The sequence below is a fragment of the Microtus oregoni genome, unplaced genomic scaffold (genome assembly GCF_018167655.1).
Source record: "Microtus oregoni isolate MIOR12 unplaced genomic scaffold, Mior012 000007F_ref0000211, whole genome shotgun sequence".
Classification (NCBI taxonomy): Eukaryota; Metazoa; Chordata; class Mammalia; order Rodentia; family Cricetidae; genus Microtus; species Microtus oregoni.
In genome coordinates, this window is record NW_024543066.1 from 31,788,967 (window position 1) to 31,809,998 (window position 21,032).

General features: G+C 38.5%; 1 protein-coding gene across 1 annotated transcript in view; it reads left to right on the plus strand.

Moving 5' to 3' along the window:
- Col19a1 (collagen type XIX alpha 1 chain) overlaps positions 1-21,032 on the plus strand; it is a 307,873-nt gene that overhangs the window by 35,345 nt on the left and 251,496 nt on the right. Inside the window, exons 5-6 of the mRNA XM_041655913.1 lie at positions 16,107-16,230; positions 18,078-18,353. Coding sequence (XP_041511847.1) covers positions 16,107-16,230; positions 18,078-18,353 — 400 coding nt within the window. The remainder of the gene's footprint in view (positions 1-16,106; positions 16,231-18,077; positions 18,354-21,032) is intronic.

Below are 21,032 nucleotides of genomic sequence, written 5' to 3' on the forward strand. Positions count from 1 at the left end.
TTCTCCTTCCATGAGGCTCAAAAGTTAGAGATATGAATATGATCAATTCTTTCAGCTGCCCTCATGTTGCCTTGCTCTTTTTAATACACATAATAATCACATAAAATTATCTGTTCTTAGGAGGACCACAGAGAAGAGCGCTTCATGATATTATGTCACTGTTAAGTTCAGCTTTGATGCCACTGAAGGAAAAGAAATTCTGCAAAGCATTTCACTCAATTCCTAAATGATCATGGGTGCTCACTGTGAGTTGAAAGATGAAGAAAGGCATAGTCCATGCTTTCAAGTTATTTCTGTCTCAAAAGCCAGAGAGGCCAACAATTAGCTATTATGGAATGTAATGTCATATATATATATATATATATATGACATGCACTCTGGGAGAGCAGATGAAGAACAGTTTTACAGAGGATTTGAAAGGTTGGGATTAAAAGTATGATTTGCTAGATGAGCTGGGGGACAGCATGTGCTATGTCTGTTAAAGAGAGTATTAAAGTCCTTTTAAAGGTCAAGGCACTTGGAGGGATACTAAGAGAATCCTGTGCTGTTAGTGAACCACAGTGGGAGAGAGTCGAGACAGGCAAGGCTATTCTGAAAGGCCGTATGTGCAGGTCTGAAGAGTGTGAACCTCATTCATCTAAAAAGTCAAAGGCTTGGGAGCAGTAGCATACACCCTAGGAAAATAAAATAGGAACTGTGTGAATGCCATTGAGAAATCCCAGCTTTCAGTTAGGTGTGAGACTTCTGAAGTGGATTTTGAAGCAGACGCCAAGCACCCAGATCCCAGAAATCATTTCTGATCTCCAGGGATTCTTGTGAAGACTGAGTTTTACTCAGGATGTTTTGCTCTTCCTTGAGTGAGAAACACCTGACAGAACTCACTTGCGATGGTTCCCTTTTTCCAAAGAGCAACTCGCTTAATCCGCCATGGTGTTTTTGGTTTTGTTTTTCCTGGGAAGCTGGACGGCATTTGCAGGAGGGCTTGTGTTCAGCAGGAAGTCATTTCAACACCACAATGAGCAAGTGCTTACCAGAACGGGCGAGAAATTATTAGAGCATCACCAAGCTTTGTTTTCCCATTAACAACCCATCTGTCTGAATCCTCTTAGCAAACACAAAAAGGCTAAGATTTCAGACTCTCTGTGACTCTGAAATCAAACATTATCCCCAAGCCTGAGGGAAGGCATGTTGACAGACTCTCCAGCCCAGCTAGCCACACTCGCCTGTAAGGAGACAGGTGATTGTGGATGTCAGCTGGGAAAGAAATGACTTACTATAAACTGCAGGCATCTCTCACTTCACTCTCAGGAAATGTAACTTGGATCATATTTCTCTTCCTGGAAGACGTTCAGCAAGGCAGAGACCTCAGCGATACTGGTAAATACGGAAGTTCTTCATGAACCCTGCCTCACACTTATTCAGAATGGAAGAATTAATTTGGAAGCCGGTTCTTAATGTTTAAAAATAGAATTTTTTTCCATGTGGTCTTTCATTTTAAAAGGAAAAAAAATAAACAAATGTCCGTCTTGTTAACGATGATCTAGAAAACTCGCTTTAGTTCTACCGGAACAGAGCTTTCTTCTGAAGGCCGCTTTCCTTAAAGCCCCGGGCCATGAGCTGCTTGAAGAATTAGCATTGGGACCCCAGTAATCAACACTTAAGCCTTTTCAACACGTTGTTGTTTAGGAACAAATTACACTTGATTTGGGGAACATAATTTATGAAGTAAAGGTTTTCTAAAACAATTAAGCCCTCCTTCTTGTGGTTTATGAGCGCTGAGAGCTTGAAAAAAAATCTCTGTTCTTGTTTTTCATAGGTTCCTCCTGGCCTCAAATTCCTTATTACAAGGAAGTCTGCGGAAAGGAAATAGCAGTTAGGAGGTTGTTTCTCTGCCCGGCCTCTTACTCCGCAGTTGGTTTTATCTTTTACTCTGTGTGTGAGACAGAAGTGCTTGCTGTTTACCACTTGCAGACCGTGATCCCCATAGGAAGGCAGAAAACTCCACCAGGCTGAGCTTTCTATACAAGGAAATGACTTGACACACCAAGAAACAAAAATTGATGACTGTTCGCTGTGCTCTTTATTTTTCTCATCAGAGAAACATCTAAGCTTCTGATGGGGAATAAATCAATCTGTCTTACACTTCCTTCTCCCCATAGAACAGCCAAGCCGGTACATATCTGGGCATATTTTAGAAGCGAGCTATTTTCAGTGTCATTCTTCTTGAATCTGTCAGACTTCCAGTGCCCGCTACCTGGAAAGGAGGTGGGCAGTGAAGACTTGTCCCCTGGAGTCAGGCCCTGCTGCCTTCTCATTAGTTGGTCAGCCAGGGCTGCCTTTCAATTTGCTCGGTTGAATTCTTCTGTCCTTGTGGGACGCGGGTAATCTTTACCTTCATTAAGTTAGCCTTGTGGGTAGGTAGCAATGCCAGATCCTGGTTTGGAAACTCTGGATGAACGGGGTGGAACAGACACTGATCCAGGATCTGAGCAAAGAGTTCTCCTGTCAATCATTGTTCACAACTGTCAGATATATGATCATTTCTTTGCACCCTAAAGGGTTGTTCATTGCCTTCCTCAGCTCTGGCAAACACACAGGTCCAGTGTGTGCTTGGGGGGTTTTCGAGCAAGAGAAGAGGATGGCCTTCCTAATACATAGTAGACCTGCCCCAAGGTGTCTGCCCTGATCCTAGGAGAGCATCAGCTCCCGGATGAGAAGGGCTTCTAGCTTTAAAAAATTAAGCCACGAATCCCTTAGGATTGCTATCCAGCCAAGGTCACAGCTGTACAGCTACTTGACCCCTGACCTTTGGACTGTGTTCACTAAGTACCCTAGTTAGGCTCCTCAGCCCCTTTCACACTCCACCGTGAAACCCCAGCTCAGTCTCCATTCAGATGGCTCAGGCTCCAGCCATGGCTAACACATAAGGAAGGGTTTTTATACAAGAAAAATAAAGTGAATTAAGTCTGTATTTTTTTGATAAAAAGAATTCTTTATCTTTTTAATTAGGGTACTATTCTATTTGTTTTCTTCCCTGGGTGTTAAAGTCTCATTCTGGTACCTTTATTCTACAAGACACACAGACATTTCTCAATTCTTCAGTCCTTTTTGTCCGACTGTGTAACTATTGATGTATATACTGCCCTCGAGATTTCCACTCCTTCCTGAAAGCTGAGTTACTGTTAAAGACACACTTGTCCAAAATAAACAAGTAATCTCTCAGGTTTATAATGGCAATTATTTCTCATTTTACCTTCCTTAGCATATATGTTTCCTAAGGCCTTAAGTAGCCCATTTTAAAGATATTACTGCGTGTTTTGTGACACTTCCTGGTGCACTCAGATAACAGGAGGGGAAGGAGCTGTAATTATCAACCTCAGGGATACCAGGCGCCTAGGAAGGACAAATGTCACAGTGACTATTTTCCTTAGAGACCAAACAGGATTTGCTGTTGTTGCTAGTATCACTGTCTGATTGTAAACATGGAACCGATCCTTTCCTTAGATTTTGTAACGTTGGTATCTCATATTAATTTACTCACTCCCTCATGCTCAGGAAAAGAACTAGAGACCTCTTTTCTTCATCAGAGTCTGAAAAGATTACTTTTAAGCCAGATCAGAAACAATGAGGAGAATCTTATTTGTAACCAAGAGGATGCAAGCAACTTGATCTCCTGTGAAAAGCTGACCTTGGAACAAAAAGTCATGAGTTCAAGTCCCATCGTGATCTCTGCCTGGCAGAGGGATGGAAGGGCAATCATTTATGTACTGTGGCTTTGATTTCTCACTTCAGAACTAAGGTGGTTGATAAAAATTACTGTCAGGATCCCTTTCAGATTAAGAGTACAGTGTATGGTTTCTCAGGCCTGAAACATGTGCAAGAATGCAAGGCTAATACTGAATAACGTTTTTGTTGAAATCTTCAGGTGTTAGTGCTTTCCCGTCAGTGGTCTTAAATCTCTGTGGGGATTTTACATTCCTCTTTGGGAATGGCCGTCTGGTGGGCTCATTGTTGGACAGTTTTTGTTTCTAAATTTTTCATGAAACTTTAGCATCACCTGGTCCTTTAATTGCTTCTTCTGCCATTTTCCTGTCGAATAGAATATGGTGTTGTTTGTTTCCTAAGGTTAAGCAGGTGAACATAGATGTTCGGGCTCATTTGGCACCTAGGACAAGATCACGGGCATTGTGGGTTTCTGAAATGGCACAGGTCACAGTCCCAATGGTTGTGTAACAGACGCAAGTTTGCCATATCCCTGTTTTCATGGAAATTGTTCTATGGTGTTGGAAATAGGTGATAAATGTGTAAGATGGTAAATTATTAAAGTCTCAGAAGACTGAAGAAAGTAGAGCAAGGCGATGCATCAGGTAGTGACTGGAGCCAGGATCTTGGCCTCTAAGTAGAAATGCCCAGGAGAAACATAGGCATGTGAGTCCAGCGCACACACAAGAGGGAAGTTGACAAAGCTGACCAGGGTTTTAGCTCCCTTCTGGCTTATCTCCCTCCTTCCCCCTCTTCCCTTCCCCTCCTCCTCTCTCCTCCTCCCTCCTCTTCTTTCTTCTTTTGCCTCTTCCTTTTTCTCCTTCTTCCTCTTTCTCCTCCCCTCTTCTTCTTCTTTCTCTCCCTTCCTCTCTCCCTCTCTCCCTCCCCTCTCCACATCTCTTTCTTTCTCTCCCCTCCATACCTCAAGGTGACTTTTTGAGTGCTCGGATCTCGTAACAGAGGTGTGTCATTTTGGTCTGGCTAACTCAGGGATATTTTGGAAATCAAACTTGGTCTTCCCTCTAGGTTCACTATTAAAATTTCCATCCTTTATCATAATCCCTGCAGATTTCGACTCTGTACTTTCCCAAGTGAGAACTGATTATTAGATAACCTGGTAACAAGGTGTAACTGGTTTTCAAGGATTAATATTGACTAAGGTCTAGGGCTAGCAGGGCGTCTGTTTTATAAACAGAAGCACTATCCAGGGAGGAGGAGCAGCCTACCAGTGGCTATCACCAGCTTGGGCATTCAGCGAAAGCATTGCAGAATTAGAGAGAATGCTGACACCTTCCCACACTTTTTGACCTCAGACCGCATGTTTAAATGACTTTGGAAGCACAATTCCATTTCACAATAATTAAAAGTACACAGTCATTCTCTACCAAAGTCATTCTTTCTTTCTTGTCAAGAGTTTCTTACAATACAAAACTGTATAAACTTTGTTATCTTATTTATCCTTCCTAATGGCATTAAATAAATTTTGCCTAGCAAGAAATCTCATTATCAGCAAGGAAAAATAAAACACTAGAGAATATAGCAAATGTACAATTTGGATCAGCACAGTCTAGTCTAAAGTTCTGAACAATGAATTCTTTCATGGATACTTTAAATGGAATTTTTTTAAAAATAAAATGCAGTTTCATACGTCTTAGGGTTTTGTCATTAATTGATGAATTTTAAGTATATAGAGAAAATATTCACTCAGGCACATTTTCATTTGATGTTTTCCTTTTCAGTCTTTTCTGATGCTTCAGGGTATTCCTTGATGTAAAGTGGTAATTACAGACTTTAGTGACTTAGATTTACCTATTATAATAGAGAAATGTAATTATTAGTCTACTTATCACCATTCAAAAAACTTGCCTAACTAATTTCCTATGAATACATGTGGCATTTGGAGAATTAGGAAGAGGTGGTGGTATAGTCTATACTACTATATTATTAGGTCTGAAGAAAACAAGTTAACATATAGTCATTTTATTGGTTAGTGTTATTTTTTTCTAAATAGAAACAGTTGTGGGTTTTTTGTTGTTGTTGTTTTTTGTTTGGCTTTAGTTTGTTCAGACAGGGTTTTCTCTGTGTAGCCCTGATTGCCCTGGAACTGGCTCTGTAGACAAGGCTGGCCTCAAACTCAGAGATCTGCATGCCTCTGCCTCCAGAGGGCGAGAGTCAGTTGGGATTTTTAAATGATCATTAATGAGATGATGTTCTTTGGAAAAAATGAGTAAATGTAGAAAATACAAAGGAAAAAATGAAATCTCACTCAATTTTGACACCCAGAGGAAAACAATGTCATATTCAAAATTCCATTGAGCCCTCAAAAGTAGGTTAATATTAATGCTTAGGGCTAAAATTTATATGGATGATATTGGACTAGAAGCAATGAATATAAAATAGGGCGAAGTCAAAAAATATTCCATTGATAATTTATAGCAAAGCTATATATATATATATTTATTCGAGTAAAGCTTAACAATATTTTCCTTAATGGCAATATCACTGAATAAGCAGTGGGTAGGGTTTCTTATAGGAAATTACACTCCATTCAAAAACATTCAGGCTGGATATCTTGGGCATAGCAAGCTGTCATTATATCTCTCTGGTAGCACACAAGTAATCCAATATGGCCTCTTTTATAATAGAACTTTGGCAAGGCCCAGAGAAACTGTTCTGTGTCACACTGGCTGTTTGTGTGTGTGTCCTATAAACACAAAACCAAGACGGTAGGAACAGATCTCGTTTTTAGCATCTTATTTTTACAGCATAGAAATTTCTCTTTAAAATTTACATGCTTCGCAAGAAAAATAAAATTAGTATTTTGTTCTCAAAGACTGAATATAAATTTCTGAAAGAGGAATATGATAATTATAAAGATCTTCATCCTCTACAAATGCACACCAGAGACATTCCTTCCCTGCATATTTGAGGGTGTAATTGTTATATATTAATTATATTACGTAGTCATTTTATCACAAGAGAAGTTTCATGATATAAAACATTTAAACTTTAAAATTAGATTATAAATTGCTGAAAATAATGATATTGAACCTTGTTGTATGAAGTATTTAAGTTTCACCCTAGAATTGAGTCAGTCTTTACCTATTTTCTTGCTCAACTGCTTCTTTCTTTAATACAACGTCATTAGTGCCCCCACTGAAACGCTGACAGACTTTGTGGTAAATATAAATTCCATGTTTGTGTTCAGTGTCAGAGATGAGCACAGTGATAATCCAAGTAGAAGATGACAAAGAGTTGTTTCATTATTTTTTGTTTTGCCATAAAACGAGTTAAAATAACTGCAATGTTGATCTTTTCTAAAAAGTGAAAGAGTTAAAAGGAAAAGAATTTACTCCATTTAAAGCAAAGAGAATATGGACTAAAATTGTCTATGTCAGTGTTTTCAGAAGTCTGTCAATACAGCAAGGGCTTACGACAATCTAATGACTGGTTAAGTCTAGCAGGCATTGATAGCAGCATAGGAGCCACTGGAGGGTGGCAACAAGGGCTCTGGGTTCGTAATAGAATCCTCCTAGACCTGGCTTTACCTGGCTGATATTTAAAGTTCATCTTTATTTTACCAGGGCAGAGCTCGCTCAATAGGAGTTGCTTCTTCCTTTGGGAAATAGCAGAAAACAATCAGAGAATTACAACTACCATTTGGAGGACCCAGACACTGCTGTTCATAAGATTGTGGGGAAAGACAGGAAAGACTTGAGAAGGCCTTAAGAGTCTAACTTTGGATGAATTTGGAGCTCTGGATAAACCTAACCAGAAGACTCACAAGAACTGTAGATTACTTCCTGAATGGTTATCCAGTACCCTCTGAGGGTACCCCAGTTATCCAGTAAACTCTAGGTGTACTCCAGTTATTCATTACCATATGACTGTACCCAAGTTAGCCAGTACCCTCTGAGTGTACTCTAGTTATCTAGTACCCTATGAGTGCACCCCTAGAGCAGAGCTGGAAGATTTATAACTGAGTCTCAGGGTCTCTCTCTTCTCTACTTCATCAGTGCTGGGTCTGCAAGTTCAAGACATCATGCCTTGTTTTACTGTGTGTATTGGGATTGAACTCATTTCCTCTTGCTTGTGGGCCAAGATAATAATTTACTGAGCTATCAACCCACATAGGTGTAAATACACGTGTATGTATATAATCAATAATTATAAATCTATGTTGATAGGTATATAAAGTATAAAGTATAAAGAAGCATAAATAACACAATGAGAAGAAATGGTTATATAAGAACCACATTTATATATAAAATATGTTATATGTGTAATTTAAATTAAGTTGTCATTAATCTAAACCACAGTGTTGTAAATCTATGTTAGGTATCATACGGAGAGCAGTCAGTAAGAAAGTAACATAAATGGTATATTTTTAAAAGGAATAAAATGGCGCTGTAGAATAACATTTAATAAATAATTAATGGAACAATAAAAACATAAAGTAAGTGGAAAACAAACAGCAAATAACAAGTATAGATCTCATCTAAATGATTATTATATGAATCTCAGACATTTACCAAATTCATAAAAGTATGATACATATATGTAGAATTTAAAATAGACATACTCTATTTTTTTAAATTTTAGTAAAAAAAATCATTAAAAATAAGAGAAGAAATATGCCACTCAGTCTGAATTAAAAGATTGCACTATTGTCTATAAAGACTCCTATAATAGCTATACAAATGTCAGACAAAATAGACTTTAAGGAAAGGCTATTTTTATAATGTATCATTTTTAATGCTTCAAAAGGTGATAGCAATGATCATTACATATGTACCCAACACTACAGCCCTAAAATACACAAACTCTAACAGAGTTGAAGACAGACATAGATAATTCAATAAAAAATGTGGAAAATTTCAATACCAAATGTAAAGATTAATGGACCATTAGGTAGAAAATTCTCAAGGAAATAGGAAGCTTGAAGTCTGTGAGATACCTTATCCTAACCGTTTTCTGGGGGAGATTCCTTCCTGAAATAAAAAAATACATGTGCTTCTTAAGTGTGCATGGAACATTGTCCGGAATAGGCTATAAATACATTTTAAAAATTTAAATGTTTCATATTCACATTGGATTATGGTGTTTTCCAGTCATAAAGTACTCAGAAAACAGCAAAACATACTCCACGTATAAAAACATGTACATGTTAAATACTCTGCATTTGAATTACCCATGGATCAACTATATTAAGATTCATGAGTAGAAAACAAAATTTTCCAAAACTTACCCACTGCAGATAACTCAATGCTTATAAGACCATCTTTGGCATGTTCTATGAATTGCACACCACAATCCCTTCCTACTGCCTGGGGCCAATAGAGTGAAAGCATGAGCTGAGAGATTATCTGTTAGAAATATTGGAAAAGGCACAGAGAACACAGCCAGACAAAGTAAGAGACCTTGAGGGGAATGGGAATAACAGTCTAAAGAAAACTGTATGAATGAGGAAAAAGAGACAAAAACACACAGAACAAGGGAGTAAGAGGACAAGCTCTTCCCATTCTTCTTGTACTCTTGGTATTCGCTATGGAAGCAAAGCTGAAAGTCACAACCATGAACTCCCCAGGAGAGACTACATCCAGCTCATAGACTCCACAGCATTTCTAACTGTGGCTTTAGTAAATGTCTTAGGAATGGAAATAAAGATAGAGGAATCACCCACAAAGAGGAGTCAGATGAGGAGTTTCAGAGAAGTGGGTTAAGAAATGATTTACTAAGCCCTTGCATTTTGGTGAAAACAGCAAGCAGGAGTCCCAGAAGCATTAAGTATCACCAAATCCTGGAGATACAGTTGACAGTGATCTAGGGTCTGTGACTCCGAGACAAGGTATTTTAAGACATCTCTCACTACACCCTCACAACTCTACTCTTTCAACAGATCACTGTGAGAATCCCCAACAGCTGCCATCTTGCTTTGTTATTAATAAGTTGTTTTAAAACTGATTTTACTTTCAATGTTAGGTTTTCCATTCGTATCATGCAATTCTGGTTTTGGCCACCTTAACATTTCCCTGTTCTGAACCAATTTATATTACTTCTTTATGTCCCAAGAACACTCTCCACTCTCAATCGGTTTGAAGAAGCAGCAAGTGTAGGCTAGGGCCTTCCTTTTGTCACCTTTCAAAGTTTTATAGTGTTCTATATTAGAATTCAGCTGACAGCCGTGTAATTTCAAGTTTACTAACTGCTGTTCCTTGGCTTTGTTCGGTTTGTCCATTGTTGGTCTGGACAGTATTTTTTTTTTGAAAAAAAATGTGATTAATTGCCAACATTTAAAACTCTAAACTTTTTAGGTATAAATCTAGACTTTCGGCTTTGGGCTTCTATGGGAAAATGGATGATCTGGCAACATTGAATCTATGTTCCCATATGGTACCAGCTGGCTGGAACTATTTAACAGCTGTCCCTGTAGATGGACTGGGCTGTTGCCTACAGTCCTCATGTGTGTCCTCTACATAAGGACCAGTGTCACTTTACTGTGGTTAACTTACTGTTCTGGTTTTCATACAGAGGCATAAGAGGAATTTGTGAATTTTTGAAATATTATGTATTCACTGTTCTATCAAAATGGGGGAAGTATATTGAGGGTCAGTCATGTTCTCTTCTGAAAAACAGTCCAAGTTCAGCTCAGTTATTTGTTTGCTTTGTATGCATTATCTACTTTGTGCAGACACTGCTGTAGCTGCTAAGGACATATAGGTGAGTGGATTAGATGTAAGCACCCAGAGAACTTACATTTCAGTCGTCCCTGCAGGGACCTGTAGCCACTGCGGTTTAAGGCTTAGTTTGCATGAAAAACAACAACAAAAAAAAATATGTGCCAGTAGTCTTCAAACCTGCACGAACAGTGGGAAAGGTGGCTGAGAAGAGGGTAGTGGGCTAGCTGATTGAAATAATGCTAGAATTCAGGAGGCAGTGGGTAAGGAATGAACGGATGGCAAATATGTCCTGTTCATTAGTTTGATGAGTGAGCTAGAAGCTATCAGTTGTACAGCCAGGTCAGAGGAAGTCTGATTTATAGCAAGAGAACAGATAATTTTCAAAGCAAGATTATGAGACCATTTGAAAATGATGCATTAAAGATTGAAAAAGAGGTTTACTCAAATATGCAAATACATCTGTAGGCTGGGATATTAAACAATAAAAAAATCACAAAAAATTATAGTTCATTCTAGAAGAGAGAAGGCAATTGGGGACTATGTGCCTGACTGAACAAGGGCAAGGAGCTAAACCTTCAGTGTTGTAGGTGGGCAATATTGGTAAGAAGTGAATCTACCCCACCAGATTGCTGAAGCTTGCATGGTTAAGAGGAATCAGCCTCTGCAGAAACCAATGAGGGAGTGAGTGTAGGTACGTGTACATGTATAGGTTTGTGCAAATACTCCCATGTTTGTCTGTGTATGTGTGCCTGATAAGCGTGTGAATATGGAGCTCCATGTTACCAACTTACCACCGTCATGACCCAACCACAAAGGAGGTGAGGGTTTTATCAGCTAAACAAACTGAGCTCCAAATCTGCTAGAGTGACTTCAACAAGAGAGTAAAGACAAGAATGAGTCGGAAGAAGCAAAATTCTATAATGAACCATGAGACTCTTACATTACCCCCCCCCACACACATACACACACATACACACACTTGTAAAATGCTTGTAGCAGGTGAACATCATTTACTAGGTATAAAACAAAAGTAATCTTTTTGGGTAAAAAGAAATATATCTGGATAAATGACCATGACACATTAGCATTTGAAGAGCCCTTGGTAAAAGCTTCCAACTAATGCTGGGCAATGAGGCATGCCCATTGACTTATCATGCCAACAGAGACATTGCTTTTCTTTTCTTTTTTTTTTTTACTGTTTTTACATTTTTTTATTTATATATTAAGGATTTCTGCCTCCTCCCCGCAACCGCTTCTCCTTTCCCTCCTCCTCCCCCGATCAAGTCCCCCTCCCTCATCTGCTCGAAGAGCAATCAGGGTTCCCTGACCTGTGGGAAGCCCAAGGACCGTCCACCTCTATCCAGGTCTCGTCAGGTGAGCATCCAAACTGCCTAGGCTCTTCCAAAGCCAGTACGTGCAGTAGGATCAAAAACCCACTGCGATTATTCTTGAGTTCTCAGTATTCCTCATTGTCCGCTATGTTCAGCGAGTCCGGATTTATCCCATGCTTTTTCAGACCTAGGCCAGCTGGCCTTGGTGAGATCCCAATAGAACATCCCCATTGTCTCAGTGTGTGGGTGCACCCCTCGTGGTCCTGAGTTCCTTGCTCGTGCTCTGTCTCCTTCTGCTCCTGATTTGGACCTTGAGATTTCTGTCCGGTGCTCCCATGTGGGTCTCTGTCTCGAGACATTGCTTTTCATATTGAAAGCAAAGTAGAATATCAACTACTATTACACGTGATAAGGGATTAATGTGGGGCTTGGGATTCCCTTCAACAGTAGTTTTGCGGCACCTAACTCAAAGCTTCCATTTGGAAGTGAGTTTCCTGTTATCTCTTCAACCCTACATGTGCCCACCTTTCAGGTTTAAATATTCCCAAAGAGTGGCAGGTATCTGTGCCTGCTTTGTTGTTGTTGTTGTTGTTATGTTTAAGTCAGCAACACTACTTCAAACAACACAGTAATTGTCAATAGTAATTTAGTAAAAATTTTATCTGATACTGGAAAAAAATCCCAGAATAAACAATATCCCATTACTGGGATTTATTTTCAGGAAATTGATAAAAAAAGTTGTTTCCTAATTGATTAATTAAAGGGATATAATAATGTAGTTGTGGTAAGGTCTGTTGCTTCTTTTGCTAAACTCTCAACAAACAAAATAAATCTAGATTATACGTAGGTTAATTCATCTATTTTTAAGATTTTTTTTTACATTTTTTTAAAGATTTTATTTATATATTATGTATACAACATTCTGCCTCCATGGATGCCTGCAGGCCAGAGGGCGCCAGATCTCATTACAGATGGTTGTGAGCCACCATGTGGTTGCTAGGAATTGAACTCAGGTCCTCTGGAAGAACAGTCAGTGCTCTTAACTGCTGAGCCATCTCTCCAGCCCTAAGATTTCTTTATCATTTTTCAATTTTATGTCTATGAGTGTTTGACGGCATGAATGTATGTGCACTATGTGCATACAGTGCTCACAGAGACCAAAAGAAGTTACTCGATCTCCCGGCAGTGGAGTTACAGACAATTGTGAGCTTCTTTGCATGTGCTGGGGATCAAACCCAAGTCCTCTGCAAGAGCAAAAAGTGCTTCTAAGTGCTGAACCTTCTCTCTAGACCTAGATAACAGCATATAAGCAAATGAATATGTTTTTATTAATTTGAATATATTTAAAGTAGAGAATATATGTCATTCACCTGTCTCCCTCACAGCATAGGTCAGCAGCACAGTGCACTGCAGACCAGGTTTCTACTCTCATCATCATGTGACTGATGGAGCCCTGTGGCCTCCTGCTGCCTTCCAGTATCACAAATGAGTACAGTGCATCAAATATCTGGATCCAGAAAGGACCACACTGTAAAATTCAGCTGTGCTTAACTGCTTGCTATGGCTGTGATAGACCAGAAGTCATCTGGGGAAGAAAGGGTTTCTTTCAGTTTTCAGGTTCCAGTCTAAAATCAGGGAAACCAAGGCAGGGACTCAAGGCTAGAGATTACAGCACTAACCATGCAGAGATGCTGCACACTGGCTGCTCCTAGGCTGACACTCGGCTACTTTTTATTTTGCAGCCCAAACCAAGCCACTGAAGGATGGCACTGTCCATGGTTGCCCGGACCTTCCAATTTAAATTCGTAATTAAGACAATGTTTCACAGACGTGCACACTAGTCTCTAATGGGATGGATGCAATTACTCATCCTTATTTGATGTTCCATTTCCCCAGATATATCAAGCTAACAACCTATATTAGAAAACAAAGAAATGCAGTTTTCCATGAATTTTAAATCATTATGACTAGGCTGAAACATAGCCTTGTTAAGTAAAAGAAGAACCTTGTAGTCAGCACTTTTTTTTTTTTTTTTGTCAATGAGAAATTAGTTTGCTTGTTTCTTGGCATGGGAATATGTGCTTCAGGATTTGATTGACTCTTGGAAAGCACTTCTTCATCCTGTTGATTGTGGAAGTGTCTTTCTTGCAAAAGTTGCTGAAATGCTTGAAGAAATAGTAGTTGGTTGGCAAGCGGTCAGGTGAATATCACAGATGAAGCAAAACTTGACCGCGCAGTTTGTTGAACTATGAGATGTTGGCTGTGCAGTGTGCTGTTAAGCATGGCCTAGAATTGTGTCTTTCTTATGAGCTATGGTGGCTGCAAATGTTGCTGATTTTGACACCTGTCATCAGTTTGTTGAACATACTTCTCATAAATGACAATTTCTCTAGAATTCAAAAAGGTTTAGCCAGTGAAACTGGAGGAAGACCACTAAACAGTGACCATAACAATTTTCTGGTACCATTTGGCTTTGGAAAGTGCTTTGGTATTCTTCAATGGTCATTGCTGGTATATAATCCTCTTTTGGTTCCACAACTCAGTTTGATTGAGAAACGGTTTGTTGTTGCGTAGAATAACAGACAATGACAATTCAAGGGGACATTTTAAATACTAAGCACCTACTTACTGAGATTTTGCCTCTCTGGTTTGATCAAATGTTGAGGGATCATGGAATAACTTTGCAGTCTTTGTTAACTTCACATGTACTTGGAAGTAGAGCAGCTTAGATGCTTGTTCTCAATTGTTATCACCAACTCCTGATAACTGGTCACTGAGCTTCAAGGCTCTTCTCTTCTTGCCAAACTTCTTGAACCACTGTGTACCAAATGTACATTTGTAGTAGTTCCTGTGCCAAATTCATTGCTGAAGACGTAAGTTGTCTTCACCACTTCATGGGCCATTTTGAATATGAATAAAAAATCACCTGCATCTGCTTTTTTGTCTAATATTATTTCCAAACTAAAAAAATAGGGAATAAGGATCTTCAGCAAAAATAAAAAATAAAAGAAAGTAAGAAATGCACATTAAATGCTATAGAATATAAGTGTATTTATTAAAATGTATTCACATATTAGAGAATATTTTAGCAATATAAAAGCTTCAATTAGTTTCTCACCAGCCTGTAGTACTGTTTCCCCTTAATGTCTGTCACCTTCCCACTATCATAACGTCAAAACTCTCTTAGGCTGGCATCGTACTCTGTCTGTCTCTAGAGGCACACACATACACACACATACATATGTATGCATAGTAATATATTTATAGGTACATATGTGAATGCTCTATTTAATCAAGTAAGTAAATTACAACCTTAAGCAAGTACATCTTTTTTATATTTTCTTTGTAAATTCTCTACTCCATGTGACTCTGAGTCTGACACAAAGAGAAAAAATAAAAATTCAGTGTTCTCCATAACAGTCTGGTGGTCAATGTCTTGGTTATCACTGTTAGTAGAGCTGAGAATAATATTCAAAGTTAGTAGTTATGAATTAAGTGCTTGGTGCTTTATTTATGTACGATGACTTCAAATCTGTTTGTCTTTAAGGGACATACTTTCTTACTTAAAAAAAGAAAACAAAAGCAATATTACAATATTGCAGAATTCCAAAATTCAATAAAAAAATTAACCACTACTTATTATCTAATAGAAATGACTATGTGGATAAGTATATGGTGAATTTTTTTTGTTTCTTTGTGTTTTTACTAAGACCAATATTTTGAACCTGAGACTGTGGTAGAAGGATATTGGGGGAATGTTTTGCTTCTACCATATAGAAAGATTACTTTTTCTAAAGGAAGACAAATAAAGCTAAATATCATTCAATTTAGTGTCATCATAACTTACCAAGAGGTCAACATTAGGAACTCCTCTGCAAGAGATAAATATGGTAAAATTTCATCAGAAAATATTCATTGATTTATAATCAATGTTTTTTGAAATTATCTCTACTTTTCTCTACCAAAAACCACCAGGGAAGACCACTTTCATTTTGATAAACCACTGATGTTCATCTGAACAACTTGTCTGTTAGACACCCCTCAATAAGAGAACAACATATTACTTACTGTAGTCTACCCACTCGTTTACATATTAAAACCTTTATCAAAACCATATTAGATGATTACATATTAGGGAATTACAATAATAATTACATAGAAAATGCTGACATGACTGCATCCGTATTTCTAATAGCTGAAAAATGAACAATAAATTATAAACTGATTGAGAGTTTCTATGACTGAGAGATCACATTTCACAGGGTTCATACCTGGATTTCTTCCCTGGACACCGTGAGTCACCCCTGAATAGTTATTTGCTTTCTTCCCATAGTAAGATATTTCCCAAAGGCCTTCCTGAGGAGTACTCTGTAGCAGTCATGTTTCGAGTACGGAGAAGCACCAAGAAGGAGCGGTGGTTTTTATGGCGGATTTTAAACCAGCAGAATATGCCACAGGTAAGATGTTAATTTGTTTCATTAGGTCAGATGGTTCTCTGTGCTGTGCACCCAAATCTGGAAACAGACATAGTTAGTACTCAAATACTGTGTTGGTTAGAGGACTCATCAACAGAAAATGGAAGCATTATAAATAGGAAAGCACTGATGATATCAACGATGTGGGAATTAGTACACCAGAGGTTTGAGATTTGTTTTGTCTTAAAGATTTATTTTTATTTTATGTACCGAAATATTTACATGTATGTATGTACATGTGTGTGTGTGTGTGTGTGTGTGTGTGTGTACACCATGTCCTTATCTGATAACCAGAGAGGCCATAAGAGAGATTCAGGATATCCAGAAACTGGAGATATAAACAATTTGTACCACCAAGTCGATGCTGAGACTTGAATCCAGGTCCTCTGCAAAGCAGTCAGCGCTCTGAACCACTGAACCGTGCCTCCAGCCCTAGAGATTCATACTTTATCTGAAGACAGTGAAATTACTTTCTTTCTACGGGGGCTAATTGACTGACTTCACCCCATTAATGACCTTCACTTCCTCTCATAACTAATATCATATATTATCCCGATACTTAACAATTATTTGTTTCATCAATAAACACAAATAAGAGCCACATGCCTTATGCGAAGAAGTGATGAGAATAAGAAATTTAGGTCTACGGAGATACCTCAGTGTCTAAGGGAAAGCATTTGTCATGCAAAACTGAGGGGTGGAGTTCAGAACCCCAGCACACACATAAATGCCAGGTGAAGGTGGGGTTCACCTGTAAGTCCAACATTCACGAGGTGGGAGATGGGATTCCCAGAGCAGTTTAGCTAGCAAGACTAGTCAAATCAATGAACTCTGGGTTCAAGGGAGAGGCCTGGCCTCAATACAGAAAGTGGAGAGCACTTGATTAAAGGCACCTAATGTCAGCTCTGGTTTCTACATTCTTGTGAACATATGTGCATCATACTTACACACACATGCACACACACATCAAAAGAAAATAAGAGATTTTTAAAAGCATAAGTCATGTTCTTATGGAGCAGAAAGTCTATATAATGGGAGAACATTTATGAGAACTTATACAGCACAGTTATACTGAAGGAAGTGTGATGGGCTATGTCTGAACAAGAAGGAAGAGTGGAGAACCCAGGAGACCTTGTGGAAATGACGGTGGAGCCAAAGTGATGACGCAAGCACCCTACAGACTTGAACATTAGTTATTAGCATCACTCATTTGTGTCCACTTCTGTACATAACCATTGGACACCTTTAGCTCTGGCTGATCTTCTCTGTTAATATAGTTCAAAATTTTATGATGGGAAGACAATTTGAACTGAAATGCATGTCATCTATAAAATATCTATCTTTGCCATGAAAATGATTAAGGGCTTAAAAGGACCATGTCAGTTGTCATGTAAAAAGAAATGCATATATTGTTTTTCTTTTAAATTGTAGTCTGCATACTCACGTAGAACAATGACATAGATGAGCATGTTTAGGTATGTGATAATATCAATAACTTTTATACTTCATAAAATGACACTTTTATGAAATCATAACACAAGTATATAGTTATGATTGCATTTATAAATGTGAAATAATCATTTGCATTTGTATACGCATGTACACCCTTTTATGTTCTTTTGTGAAGGATGCTTCATGCTAACACACTTGAAGCAAAATACTTGCTCTTTTGTATCCACCAGTGTGGCAGGCACAATTACTGTCTCTTGTTTAGCCAGTTCTTCAGTCACACTGTTGAACACATGGAGCTTTTATTTGAGAGCTTTACTAATTTTGAGCATTGAGTCTCAAGCCATATAGAGATACTCTGTTATCTTTTTTTTTTTCAGATTTCTATAGTGATTGACGGCACAAAGAAGGTGATAGAATTTATATTCCGTGGTGCTGAGGGGGATCTGTTGAACTACGTTTTTAAGAATCGAGAACTCCGCCCTCTCTTCGATCGTCAGTGGCATAAACTTGGCATTGGTGTGCAATCCCGAGTCCTTTCTCTCTATATGGATTGTAATCTAATTGCAAGTCGGCACACGGAAGAGAAGGACTCTGTGGATTTTCATGGGAAGACAGTTATTGCCGCGCGAGCTTCAGATGGCAAGCCTGTGGACGTAAGTGTAATAGTAATACTTACACGGTACTTCCATCATCTCTAATTTAAAGCAAAATATATCATTAAGAGAGGCTTCCTGGGACCGTGGATGTGACTCCATAAGAAGTGAGCTTGCATAGCCTGCATGGCACCTGAGATTTGAACTCCAGTACCACATAAACCAGGCATGGTGGTTCATGGTGTGTCTCCAACCACAGACTGCAAAGGTATAGGCAAGGGGATGGAAAGCTCCGTTCAGGATCATTCTTAGTCACATTGTGAGTATAATGTCAGCATGGCTACAGAAGATTCAGTATAAGAAAGAGAAAGGAAAAGGAAACAGGAAGGACAGAGGGAGGAGGGAAGAAAGGAAGGAAGGAAAAATGGAAGGAAGGAAAGAAGAAAGGAAGGAAGGAAGGAAGGAAGGAAGGAAGGAAAGAAGCGAGGGAGGAACCCATTTCCTCCTTTAATGATTACACACACACAAACCTCCTTCTCATCAATGTTTATAATGTCATTAAATATCCGAAGAATATTTATTCCCAACCCTATTTTCTCAAATAATTATATTCTATATTTTATTTTCAACCTCATTTTCCAGTCAGCAAATTTAAAATAAATGTATCATGCCTTTAAACACTAGATGATTGGGAGTAACTTTGAGCAAAAAATTGAAGATAGGAGACAAAGAAAGTATAAACTTGGCCAAACTTTTGTGTTTTAAGTAAAAAGATGGGAAAAAGGCAAACTTTAAATGGTTCCAGACTATCTGATGTTTTTTTCAAGAACAATAGGCAATTCATTTAAGCAATTTTACTTACTGCATTTTCCACAACTTATAATGTCCTTTTAGAGTTCCTTTGCACAGAAAAACAGTCATTAAATCTAACAGTGGCTCATTTGGATGAGCAGACAGCTAGGAAAACTCAGATGAAAGGCCCTTTAAAAATTACATTTTGAAGCTAAGGTGATATAGATTTACTGTCGATTTTCTTGCAAAATAAGGGCTGTGATCTTTAAAGGGAGAGATCTGCCTATATTTAATAGCTAAATATTTTCTTATGGGTAAAATGGTAAGAAAGTCTCCAGAAATCTGAATGCGGATGACCGGGAATAAATGCCAGAGGTGTAGACACAAAGTGCTGACATTGAAACCGCATTTCAGAAATAAAGTTTGGGAGTATGTTATTTCTAAAGATCTGTTTGGAAGGAAAGATGTATAGATACAAATACATATTTAGGAAATATGTATCTTTTGTTTGTTTTTCAAGACAGGGTTTCTCTGTGTCACTTTGGAGTCTGTCCTGGAGCTCTCTCTGTAGACCAGGCTGGCCTCAAACTCACAGAGATCTTCCTGCCTAAACCTCCAGAGCGCTGGGAGTAAAGGCCTGTGCCATCAGCACCTGGCCAGGAAACATGATTTTTAAAGCATTTTTCTCCTAGAGATTGTGCGTGAGCAGATCAGAAAGACAAGACTGTCGGGCTCTGTGGTCAGGATGATGAGGAATAGGCAGAGCAGAACAGCCTGTCCTGGGGACATGACAGGGCCACAGAGATTGCCCGCTAGCTTGAGTCACAATCTCAGCTTGCATCTGCTAATTTGTCAGTGTCTTCACTTACAAAACAGATTTGGTGGAGTTGATTGTTGTAATAGTGTTGGATTTGCACCATGGTTACTTATTCATAATCTGGTCTCTACAGATTAGAATATGAAAGAAACACACACACACACCCTAAAACAACAACAAAGAAAAACCAACCTAGCAATCAACCAAACAACAGCAACAAAAAAAATCCTTACTGTTCTTTGCTCTCCAAAACCTCTAAGCTTGTAGTAGAACTAAAATATGTCAATAAATGGTGGCTGTAACTATTAACATATCATTTATCACTGTACAGTATACTAAGTGGGTCTTTGACAAAGCTTCCATGAAGGAGGAAGCAGAGACCATAATGTGGTCCATCACCATTGTGACTCATCTTTATAATCTACAGACCGGGACGCCTTGCAATGGTATTGGAGAACAAAATCAGCTTCCACATGTATTTATTTTTTAAAGATATACCCTACATATTTTAACTGGATACAAGCACTTTTATTTTCTTTTACTGATCAAAATTATGTTGTTAAAAGACACTAATAATTAACAGATATGCATGTAACTGCTCATCCAGTCATTTGAAAACATGTTTATTTCAAATGGAATGCTCATTAGATTTAGCTATAGTATGTGTATAAGTGTTTTGCTTGCATGTACTTAGTATGCACCATGTCCATGCCTGGTGCCTTTGACAGCCAGAAACAGGCATCAAATCCCCTGGAACTGCAGTTAAAGATGGTTATAATCTTCCATGTGGGTGTTGGAAACAACCTGTGTCTTCTAAAGCTCAGCAAGTGCCCCTAACTGCGGAGATACCTCACTCAACCACCAAAGTGTAATCTTAATTTCTAGAAGGCGAATTTGGAATTTATTGTCTTTTGGTCCAGTACATATTGTATCCTTTATAACAATGGTACTAAAACTTCAGCACATATTTTTAATTTTTCTTAGAGAATTTCATTCAAAGTATTTTGTTCATGTCCACCATCTTCCTCCATACCCATTTTTCCAGTCTGCCACATCCACCTTCCCTTTCATGGCCTTGTTTCTAAATGACTGTATCTACCCGAGGCTTCCAGTACATGCATGGGTGTAGA